Source organism: Perissodus microlepis, chromosome 7 (assembly GCF_051167445.1).
Source record: "Perissodus microlepis isolate ML-2025 ecotype Zambia chromosome 7, ASM5116744v1, whole genome shotgun sequence".
Taxonomy (NCBI): Eukaryota; Metazoa; Chordata; class Actinopteri; order Cichliformes; family Cichlidae; genus Perissodus; species Perissodus microlepis.
In genome coordinates, this window is record NC_140467.1 from 18,351,826 (window position 1) to 18,364,378 (window position 12,553).

A 12,553-nucleotide genomic window follows, 5' to 3' on the forward strand; every position below is an offset into this window, starting at 1 on the left:
GATTTTATAGGATACTGAAGAATGCATGCAACAAATTTCCTCACCGCCACAGCAGATGATGGCAGCCACAAAGAGAGCCAGATCACTGTCGTCCAACTCCAGCGCATTAAACTTCATGGCAAACTGGAACTTTGGCTCCATCATGTCGCTGAACGGTCGACGCAGGCTCTTGAGGAATTCCCGGGTGATGAAGCCCGAGCCGTACGCTACAAGAAGCCCGTCCTTGTTCATACTGGAGGCGAGCATGGCGAAAATGGCTTCGTACACTCCGTATTTCAAAAGAGTCACCTGATCGTTGAGGTCCAAGCTCGAGAACCCGGGGACGGACTTTGCAAACTCTGTGAGCTCCGTGACGGTTTCCACCGACGTGCACTGGCAGCAGTGGAAAATCCGAACCTCCACCTCCTTGTCCTTAATCGCTCCCACGGAGCCGACCATCTTGGCCACCAGTGTCTGCTCTGCCAGCTGGAGGGTCTCCATGTCGTGAATGACAAAAGGCTGTGGATGGTAGGGAAATAAACGTCACTATAAAACTAAAAATATAATGCTTTGTTAAAAATGTGTCTCAGCTGAAATGCAACACAGGCTATAGAAGCGAAAACTGGGATTTTGGCCTGTTAACAAAAGACGATTCGTGACAGACGAGACCTGACATGGAACATGCCGACTCAGCAAACTTGCCAACGTGAATTACTGACTGACTGGAGTGTTTACAGATAATAATCTTCACTGAGAGGAAAGGCTAAGCCTAGAGCCCTTATTGACATCTGAATGTTTTGTTTCCGTGATGACACGCGTACTGTCCTTGATTTTACTGCTACACACACACACACACCAGCCACATCATTAAACCCACAAACAGGCACGAAGTGCAACAGTGATCATCTCATCACAACGTAATGCTGGAATTCATGTGGAAGTTACTTGAACAGCTAAAACCCACTTAAACTTAGATGCTAATGCACACATTCCACTAATTCCAAATCCAAGCGGGGACATGCGGCCCAGAGGATCCGCCGCCAATGTTCTAGTGCCAAAAACCGCTGGACACCCACAGAGGTCCCATATCCATGCCCTGAGTCAGAGCTGTTTCGGTGCTTGAGAAAAACCAGCTCACTATTACGTGCTTGAAGTTCTGCTGAATTCAATTATATTTATATAGAAAAATAAGAAATATATGATTGTAGGTAACTATAATTATAAACTTCGCACAAAAAGTAAGGAAATTTGTGTTTGATCAATTAATTCTTTGTTGTAACAACTGTTCTTGGCAGTAAATCTGGAAAGTAAAGATTTGGCTTTTGGGTTTTTTTTTGTTTTTCATATGCGGAACCCACAAATGCATTTTCTGTCATTTTCTGGCGCCATTGTTGGGGAAACAAACAGGCTTTCCAACAGTATAAAATTTATTTCCAAGAAGCATTGTCACAACAACGAAATCATCGACCAAGACAATTAAAAAAAAAAAAATTTAGATGTTACTCACAATATCCACAACTGAAGGCACAGTTAGAGCTCAAAGAAATGCAGCGTAAACACAGAGTTTAATTCAAAATGTCTAAAATTTTAAATGTTGACACTGTGCCCAGTGCCCTGTCAACAGGTCTGTTTACAGTGAGTGTACCTGTACAGAGAGCAAACAAAAGCATTGTGGGCAGTTAACGGGTGTTTCGGTTATGTCACTGTTCCCACAGAGGACAAGTTACAGCATTTGGATGAACAGCTTTACACCTGCTGCTGCACATCGGAGCTCTGACTCATGAATGCTGCTCTAACTGTGGGCTAGAGTAACAAGGGAAGGTGTGCGCAACACGATGCTGAGGTGGTTAATTTTGTACTTTTACGTCACGCTAACATTCCTTGATTTGATAACGGAGGTTCAGATGAGGAGAAGATCAAAAAAGGTTCACAGCTCCAGAAGTCAAAGCGTGTATACTCTGCTTTTTGAGCACAACATATTTTTGAGTAAACCTCGCTAGAATTATTATTATGATGCATTAAAAGAAAGACTAAATAGGTGGAATTATTTTAAAAAGTGTCTTTCTATTTCTCTTAAGTGAAATAGCAAAACTAGTGTTTTCCAAAACTTGTTGCTGATTCCAATTTGTCACACGATACACTTTTCAGGAACTGTCCTTATATTATATCACTGCTTGCCAAACTCCCCAGTCCACATGAACTACACAAATGTGTACTGGCATTACAATCATTTGAATTGTTTTCTAAACAGAAGACGCTGCAGTGGAGTAACACGTCAAAGCAGGGGGGAGATACTAATCTTCACTTATAAAGTTTTCAGAATGCAGAAACTTGCTATTTACTCATTGGTGAGACCTTTAGGCCTGGGTTGAAGTGACAAGCATTTGTATCCAGATCAAGACATATATATATACATATATATTTAATAGTATCTGTATGAATAAAGTTACATTTGATGAGACTTATTGAGATGTACATTTAACATGCCGCACTGTTGGAATTTGTACACAGACCCCTGGCAAGAATTACAACAAGACTTTTATGGGCAGTTACAAGTTGTGTAAAAGTGCTGCGATAGCAAAGGTAGGTTAAACAATATTCAGTCACTGAGTACTTTCTACCCACTCTGCTTGTTCATCAGGAGCTTTGAAGCAGTGGATAAGATCTGTGCCTGAACTTGGATGAGCGCTTGGACCGATCTGTCCCTCTTGACCTATTTTACACCTACACATCCATCCATGGAATTCAGACTCTCTGGGCTGCAGTCCATGAACCTCTCCTTTTCTAGCCCCCCGCTTTTTATCCCCCTCGGTAGGAAAGAAGCACATCAGAGGGGGAATGCTTTTAGGGTGAATGGGAATGGGTGATAAAAAGAACATACACATTAAAGGAAATGCACAGTGAAAGGCTAAGTAACAGGCTTAAGTAAGTCCTTGCCCATCCTGTGTGCTGAATTGCTCCGCTGGTTGAGCAACTTATTTTTGTCATTGGCTGGCTGTGTCTAATCTCTAAGGGAGTGATTGCCAGGTCATATTGAGACATGACTTTGCAAAATGTATTTTATGTGCTCAGAAAGAGACTGAAATAACTCCAGCCGGGAAAAAATAAATTAAAAGTTACAAAACCGCATGACCTCGCACTATGAGGAAAAGCTGGAAATGGAAGAACGTGCAAATATGAGGTCCACATGTGCAACACCTTTCACTCACCAACCCATTACTTTACTCACTAATCAACGTACAGCAGTGTTGGTCTTGCCCATGAGAATGGATCGAGCCTTGGCCTTGTTCATGTTGAAGTTCTTCAGGTAAGCCTCATAAATGTGCTTGGCCAGGGTCTTCTGGTCAGCTAGCTGGGGGTTTTCCACTTCTTTGTCCACCGTCACCATCTCCGCCTTTAGTTTTAGCTTCTCTGACTGGGGCATCCGACCAAACCGGATGGCTGCGGACAGCACACAGAGAGATGGAGATGACTTTGTGGTGACATAAAAGTGTCGAGTCATAGATTTATTTCAGTTACACCAAGTGCAGTTCCAGTAAAAGCACCTTGCTAAATACAACTATTTCAAGCAAACTTAAAAATGAAGGCAAAATATTAAATGTATCCAGAAAATATAAAGGTTTTCTGCAAATTCAAAAAGCTAATACTTTAATACGGTAGTACTGCAGAAAGCATATCTGTTGCCAAACACCACAGAGGATGTGCAGATAGCCTTATATTGTATTCTAAAGAAGGAACTCTTGAATAACATACAAGCACAGGATGAATTTAGTGGAAGAGAATAGACAGATGGAATGGACAAGTTAAAACGGCATTTATAGCTGAACACAACAGAACACATTCCATGATAACACCATAAACTTCCAATGCTGAGCTCAATCAAAGATGTAATTTAACTTGTATCTGCCCGTCTCAGTGCCAGCTTAAATTCAGTGGCTTATAGCCGGATGAAAGTACAAACATCGAAGAAACAAGAGACTTGTTTCATGAAGTCAATTTAGTTCCCCTGGCTTTTGCCAAAACATCTCGCTATGCCTGAACACGTACAATAAATCTGCAGCAACAAAAACAGTTTAAAAGGTCAGGAAAAACACTTTACCATAGAAGGTTCAGTCAAATATGTAACAATTTTCAGTGCATCAGAAATATCCTGTGCTATATGAAACATTGTGCAAGGATAAGAAGAAAAAAAAGAGACGGTAAACATGTCTGCTTGCCATTGAAAGGCAAATGGACTTTTTGTGCATTACAGTAACGACATAAGTTAGCACAAATTACAAAGTGGGCAACATTTTCTTGAAACGTTCTTCAACAACATGTGTTAATAAGCGCTATTTCTCTATGAGAGGATGCTGGCATCGCTCAGACTGTCTGATCCCATTTGACTAATGAGATTAGAGGTGAACTATTTCCAACCCCTCTTCACTAGTTTAAATGTGCACAAGCTGTTTTACTCACACACAAATCTGCACGTCTATGTGAGGAGACCAGCTGTACTAACTGCCTGGTTTTTATGAGCCCATAAAAGCATTAAAAAAAACATCAGATATTTATTGATGGTTGCTTACAAAATGAATCCGAGCATACTGAAGAGGACTGCGCAAGGATGAGACCTTGAGCTGGCAGGCAGCACGAGGGCCCTTTAGATTACTGCTCAGAATGTGGATGGATCATCTGAAGCTAGTAAAGCTCCACGGTGGGCGCCTGGCCAGGAGCCAAGTCCAATTAAGATGTGAGGAAGTGATTGATGCTAAGCTTCGTGTAAGTCTAATTCCTAAGCGACAGTATGAGGGGATAAGCGTGGAAGGGAGCTGAAGGTGGGCAGGGGTCAGTCCGTCAGTCTGCTGAGCCGTCTGCGTCTTGTCAGCAAATGAAATGCGTGAGGAAATAAGTTGCTGGATTTGAGAAAACTTTCAGTCCCTTTTGCTAATAAAGAGTTTTTGTGCTGTTGCAATGCTTAGAAACAAAGTGTTTAGATAAAGAAAAGTGAGATGTGTGGATTTTTGGGTAAATGAAGCTTATTAGTATTAAAAAAGTACTTTGAGTGTTCATTTAGAGTAGAAAAGCACTATATACCATGATGAAGGATAACATTATGACCACCTGCCTAGATATTGTCTTGGTCCTCTTTGGCTGCTAAAAACAGTCCGGCTCCTTAGGGAAAGACTCCTGAAGGTGTGCTGTGATATCTGGCACCAAGATGTTAGCACCATATCCTTCAAGTCCTCAAAGCTGAGAGGTGAGGCCTCCATGGATCAAACACCTCAAACTTGTGCTCAAACCATTCCTGAACCATTTTTGCTTTGTGGCAGCGTGCATTATCCTGCTGAAAGAGGCCATCAGGGAATTCCGCCTCCATGAAAGGGTCACGTGGTCTGCAGTATTGCTTAAGTAGGCGGTATGCGTGAAGTAACATCCACATGGATGGCAGGACCCAAAAGAAAAAAAAAAAAATCTGACTGCCCATCCCTGACTCATTTGTGTATTCTGACACCTTTCTATCAGAATCAGCATTAAATATTTTTCACCAATTTGAGCTACAATAGCTTGTCTGTTAGACCGGACCACACTGGCGATCCTTCACCCCTCATGTGCATCAATCATCCTGTCACTGGTTCACCACTGTTCTTTCCATGGACCACCTTTGACAGATACTGACCGCTGCAGACTGGGAACACCCTAAAAGAGGTGCAGTTTTGGAGATGCTCTGATCGGTTTACATTTGAAATTTTAAAAAATTAAATAAAATGCAAACCTTGGGGAGGATCTTCCATTGTGGCTACTGTAAATGACTCTAAATCGATACAAAGAGACATACAAAAATAGCCGTGCTGTGGTCCTGTGGTGTCACCACACCTCCAAAGATCAGGTTGTAAGGTTGCGACGGTCTCACATACCCTCAAGTTCCTGTACTCGCTTACATTTTGCTCAATGAAGTCAATAACATAAACCATAAGAGGAGGGGTAACCTAAACTATATCTCAACAGAGAAGGCTATATTCGGTCAATCTCTCCAGAGAGAAATCAAAGCTGTTACACGTCCACAGGATTGCTACCACCAGCGTGGAATATCGGCAAAGTGTGCACACACTCTGTGTGCACGGACTGGCTGCATTGATACCTTTAGCAGAAGTCCACTCATACAAACACATACACTCATGTTTTCGATCAGTACAATGACCTTAGCCCAGGGTCAACATGATGTGCTATATTTTGAGTGTAAATATCATTTCACACATAATATTTTTGTATTTAAAAGAAAGACAGCCCACACCAAGGAGGGAATCTTTTAAGCTTTTCCAATTGTGAAATCCTTGTGTTCCAACATGTATATCTCCCCTCACACACAGAGAGAAATAGAGGTTATTGCTGCAAAACACAAGATTTCTTTTCAGTGTCCAAGTGAATAGAACTATGTGGAAGTTCAACAAACTAGTAACGGTGATTAATTAGCAATACTGAGAACCACTTAAACTCTTAATAATTTGCTCTCCTGATGTTCTCCATGTGCTAAATTTGCACAAAATCTGACTATTAGTGAGCTCCAGGTATTTGCAAGCTGGAAATAAAATAAAAAAAATCGGGTGGAGGGACGCACAAGGTCATGTGATTTTCCCTTCCTGTTTGCACATCTGCACCAAATGGGTCAAGCAGTTTCAGCCAATGTAATTATAATGCAATGTGATACTAGCACTGCCAAGACAGAGAACGGGCGTGCCTTCCATCTGCAGGTTTGTTTCTGGTCTATTTCTGAATAAAAAGAGTGGAAATTGTCCAAAGGTTAAATGAAGACGACATATAAATCTATATTCGCCTGAATTAGGTGTCAGTTAGGGACCTGCCTTAACATGCATCTGAACACCCAACTGTCTGATGGCTTATTTGTGCTAATTATGTGGGTACGTGCCTGTTCAATCTTTCCTGGCAGCAGCACAACTGTGCTACTCTGTTAAGTAGTCTGTGTTTACAAGTAACAAGCAAGGTGGACGTGTGGATGTGTGCTTCTGAGCTCGAAGCACTGCCCAGGACTCACCATTGTGGGACATTCCCACTGACAGGCACTTCTGGAAGCGGCAGTATTGGCACTTGTTGCGGTTCTTTTTTTGGATTTTGCAGCGACGTTCACACTTGTCATACTCCAGCTTCAGACGGATGGTCCGGCGAAAAAAACCCTGGAGGGTTGAGGGGAGGGGTTAAAAAAACAGAACATAAGAAATGTAATTAGTGCTCACATGAAGCAAACGTGTTTTCATTTGACCAGACTGCTCAGACACAAAGTGAAGTATTCTTTGAGAAAGTTCATAAAAATTTAAATAAAACAGAGTAAAGTTTACATTTTACTTTTAATAAAGTTAGCCGTTCAGCAGCCAGTTTCAGAAATAAAATTATCGTCTCCCCACTGTATTAAGACGATAATCATGGGAAAAGCAGCTCTTTGTTCACAAAGCAATACCACCAGTTTCCTTCTGTTTACACAACCTTAACACAAAGCAATATTTAACTTTGGTAAGGAACAGATGGACCAAACAGCACTTATAGTTCATCGAAGGGTAGGAAAATGTCCTGGGGAGGTGCTTCATAACATATTTATCCTTTACTTGCTAACAGCAAGCTTCAAAGATTTCATCCAAAACTCAGTCAATCAGTTTGCTAAAGTACGTACGGAGCAAGAATACACAGACGTGTGACAGTCATGTGAGCTCGCAACACTGGCTGACTTTCACCTACTAACCCTGAGCCTGACACTGGCACACAAACAGGTATAAAATAACACTGTGATGGAAAAGAAATTCAGATTCGCTCAAGTGGGCTGCATGCCGGCTTTGCTTACATCCAATGTCATCCTGAATGAATGTCCTGACTGGTGAGGGTCATGTTTCTATTACTGATCGCTGCCCAAACATCAGAGAAGAACTAAACAAAAACAGGTGTGTGTGTGTGTGTGTGTGTGTGTGTGTGTGTGTGTGTGTGTGTGTGTGTGTGTGTGTGTGTGTGTGTGTGTGTGTGTGTGTGTGCGTTGTAAGAAAATTATTGACAACTATTGGTTTCCATGGTTGTTTCCTTATTTTTTTTATTAATTTATTTATTTATTTTTACACAAATAAAAAAAATTATATTTAAAAAAAAAGCACTTATAAATCAGTATATGGATGAGGCAGGGTGCTTAATGGTCATGCTTTACATTAAATATGGATATTTGTGTATATAAAAAGCAATACTTTTAGATATGTGTATTTAAATAATTATTGATCAGTGTATACAGATATATATATAAAGATATTTTAACGCGTTGACGCCATGAAGCCCCACGCACGGGGCGATCTGCAGTAACTCGCTAACAGAGATTTGCCACGTTAATGCGGTTATGGCGTTTAACGTCATTTTAATGAGATTAACGCTGGCAGCACTAATATATATTAATCTAAAAAAGCCTGTGTATTCGATAAGTATATTTATTTAGCACATATATGTATAGATTTGATTGTATAATGAAAACTTATACACATATAACAGGGGTGGGGGAACTCCAGGCCTAAAGGGCCGGTGTCCTGCAGGTTTTAGATGCGTCCTTGATCCAACACAGCTGATTCAAACGGCTGAATTACCCCCTCAACATGTCTTGAAATTCTTCAGAGGCCTGGTAATGAACTAATCACTTCATTCAGGTGTGTTGACCCAGGGTGATATTTAAAACCTGCAAGGCACTGGCCTTCGAGGCCTGGAGTTACCCACCCCTGGCATATAATGACCTAAAGCACGGGTGTCAGACTCCAGTCCTCGAGGGCTGGCGTCCTGAAACTTTTCTATGTGTCCCTGCTGCAGCACACCTTAATAAAATTAGTAGGTCATTAGTAAAACTTGACTACATGCTGAAGTGACAATTCAGTCATTTGATTCATGTTACAGCAGCTCATTAGTGAATGAACATGGTACAATAATAGTATTTTTAGAAATACAATTTTCCAAACACTTAAATTTATTTAGCATGCAGTCAAGTCCTACAGAGTCTTGTTAATGACCCATTTTCACTCAGCTGTGTTGCAGCAGAGAGACATTTAAAAGTTTCAGGACACCAGCCCTCGAGGACTGGAGTTCGACACCCCTGACCTAGAGCTCCCTCCTACTCCTTTTCCAATGGGAAATCATTAGCTTTTTTTCACGTGAATATGATAGCTTTCTTTTATTTCATGTTCATTTATTTCTTTTGTAAATTAACATTTCTTTCTTATATCTTTGAAATAAAGACTTCGATTCCATGGTTTGGCTGTGCAATCATCAGTAGCTTGTAACAGAAAAACCTTTATCAACGTTAAACAAAGTAAAAATCATATTTTCATTCATTCATATTTTTTTCTAATTTTGGCTAAACTACTGCTGTTTTTCCTCAACTGTAACTTTGATTGTGGCATATTTAGTCATCCATATTTCAGTTTCTCGAATACTTCCTACAGTTTCTTCCCACATCCCAGTAACCCTTTTACTGTCATCATTGTCACTCACTCAGCTCATTATACAAGGTGACAGAAGGACTCACTTTCTTCTCACAGCTGTCATCAGCAATGTGAGAACTCCTGCTCTACATAATCATTTCTCAGTTATTGAGTGCTTTAAGAGAACGTGAGGATAACGCTGTTTAAATTTGTAATTAAAGGCACAATTTCTAGATTTTCTGGTTATGATCAAGAAATGTTGACTTCTCCCATTCAACTCATGTTCAAAGTTTGGGGTTTAACATTAACCTTTAGTACTTTCAGGCCACCTCTCATAGATATGCACTGACATGACTTTTTCCTAAAGGTATAGGCTGAACAAATTTACCTTGACTTCGGAGAAATGTCTTTGATTTATTGTTTTACAGCCTTAAGACTTGCTGTAAAACAACTCTGGCTGACCTGTGGACTGACCTCAGGTAGCATCTACTACAGATACATCTGTATCAAAGCACTGATCTACAGTCACGCAACATGATTATTCCATTTTATCTGAGTTTTTCTATCACTTCTATCACTGGCTGACACATCTAAGTTAAGTGTATTTACAGAGCGCAGAAGTACAGACGTCCCCCGATTTAATCGCTATGTCTTCCAGATCGTTTACCTGAAGTAAGTGACAGCCAGCAGTAGCTGAAAAACATCTCAAGTCACACCGTCTTTGACCCTTAGTTTATCTTAAGACGGCCTTGGTTTCCTCTTCAACAACTGGTAAACAATTAACTGAATGACTAATAAGCAACCATGTGTAAAGGCCAAATGTGACATTTATGATGTTGTTATAAGCCATCATTAGTCACAAGACACACACTGCACCTGGATTCAGTCTGGCTTTTCCTTCTTTTTTTAGTGTTATACCTAAGAATAAGAAATAATTTACTCTTTTGAAACTGGTTAAAGTGGGTTAAGCTGGCTTTCTGTGCCTCACCGAGGGTGGCGTATGGGGAAGGAGATTGGATGGATATTGGTGGTAAAGATTAAGCAGGGCAGAGGGTGAAAAGATGAGTGCGCTCATCTGGCAAAAGGACCTATGAAGTCTATCGAGCATAATGACAGAACCACTTTTTCGACAATAGCTACATTCGCCAAGGAAGTTTTGACTTTGTTAGCATTGCATTATTTATTAAACATTTAAAGGAATTTTATACAACAATTGCATGAATACTACACATGTAGTGTAGGCACATATGAAAAAACTAATTACAGTACTCCCGCAATTATCCGAGGGGTTACGTTCTAGAATGTAAAAACCATGTTTATTTTATTATTTTTATATATTTAAAACCATAAAACCCCTCCGCACACTCTTATAAAACCTTTCTACCCTCCTAAACACTTTTGAGATACATCCTTACGTATTTTAAAAACATTTGTATGTGCAGCGGCACAGTATACCTATAGGCTGCAGAAACCCGCGATATAACAAAATTCCCGTGATATAAATTTATAGATAAATCCGGGATTGTAGAGAGTCCGCAAAACGTGAACCGCGACGTGGCGTGGGAATACTGTACACTCAAAATCTGAGTATGTCAAGCATATTAAATTCAAAAAGGAAAATAACAAAAGCCTGCACTTTACATTTGTTTTTAAAGCACTACAAACGTCTTAAAGTGCATTTAAAAAAGACAGAAGAAAACAAAATGAGTGTATAAAAAATACAACACAATTCTCTTAAAAGTAAATACTGCCCAGAGAGTGAGCTGCCTTGCCGTGTGCGCTCTCAGAGCACTTCTTTATTTTACAAAAATCTTTATCTCACCTTGCAGCCCTCGCAGGCATGGACTCCGTAGTGGTAGCCCGAGGCGCGGTCAGAACACACTCGGCACTCCAGGTTCAGTGATGTGGATGAAGATGACAATTCCTCCTGGCCAGCCACCACGCCATAAACAACCGATGATGGGCTGGATGCTGGCGTAAGCGCATCTAATAAAACAAGCATGCACATGATTACATTTTCTCCTGATATATAATAATATATTGCTCTAAATGACACTAATATTTAATGGTAACTAAAAAGATCTGGGTTTTTTACTATTTGTCGACAAACGCTATTATAATTTTAACTGAAGTAAGGAATGGCACAAAAAACTAAAATGAAATGAATATTCACAAGCTTGTACAGAAGACGGAATCACTGAGAACCAAAGACAGAAGTGGCCGAGTGTCTGAAGGTCACAAAATGAAAAGAAAATGCTTTTCCAAAAATCCTAGTTTTTGGATCCTTGCATTATTTTACTTTACACACAAACAAAACCGTAGTTTCGTCTCATCTGACCAAAGGTAGCGCTTCCAGTTTGCCCGCATACTTCAGTCTGGCTTGAAGGTGTCTCTTCTTCTTGGTCTGCAAGCTGTCAGTCCATTCCTGTGCAGGATTCTGGTGACTGTCTTCTTTGAGACTACAGATCCAGACTTAGCTACGTCTCTCGCTAGTGTCTTGGCAGTTGTTCTGGGGTCTTCAAACACATTTCTCACTAGTTTTCTTTCAGAGTCTTTGAAATCTTTCACTTCCTACCTCTGCCAGGCTTGTCCTGTACTTTGTGGCTCTTTGAATTTCTTGATGATACTTCTCACTCCAGTTCTAGTTCATCTGGAAATGCTGTGATAACTTTCTATATCCATCTCCTGCTTTGTGAGACAATTCTTTTTCTGCTCTTTTATTGTGTGCAGATAGAAATAATTATTTCTAAACTAGTATATTTAGAAATGCTATGTTGAAAATCCCTCGATCCCTCGATAAAAGCACTGCACAAAATATTGACCCAAAAAAAATAAAATTTCACAGAGCCACCTCATCCTATGTATAAAGTTGCAAGCTTGAGAAATTTGAACTACATATAATCATTGACATCTGCACATTCACCTCTCTCTGCCAAAGAGCCGGCGAATCTGAAGCACAGTTGCACCTCTATGACCCAACCAGGACAGCCCGTTCCATCACAGCATTTACTTACGGATATTAACACGCTGTGATGTACTGCCTGTCACAAACATAGCATCATTATGTAGTACTATTACAGATCCTTGTCATGGATGACAGGTCATGGGGTTTGCTGCGTGTTGCCAACAGCTTTCCATTTCCA

General features: G+C 40.4%; 1 protein-coding gene across 18 annotated transcripts in view; it reads right to left on the reverse strand.

The window, feature by feature from the left end:
• The window catches only part of pparab (peroxisome proliferator-activated receptor alpha b), a 91,251-nt gene that overhangs the window by 2,605 nt on the left and 76,093 nt on the right, over nt 1-12,553 (reverse strand). For all 18 annotated transcript variants that reach the window (XM_084933961.1, XM_084933958.1, XM_084933952.1 and 15 more), the window contains 4 exons: nt 11,233-11,396; nt 7,013-7,151; nt 3,221-3,420; nt 45-498 (listed from right to left, as the gene is read on the reverse strand). In XM_084933961.1, the coding sequence (XP_084790087.1) occupies nt 45-498; nt 3,221-3,420; nt 7,013-7,151; nt 11,233-11,396 (957 nt within the window). The remainder of the gene's footprint in view (nt 1-44; nt 499-3,220; nt 3,421-7,012; nt 7,152-11,232; nt 11,397-12,553) is intronic.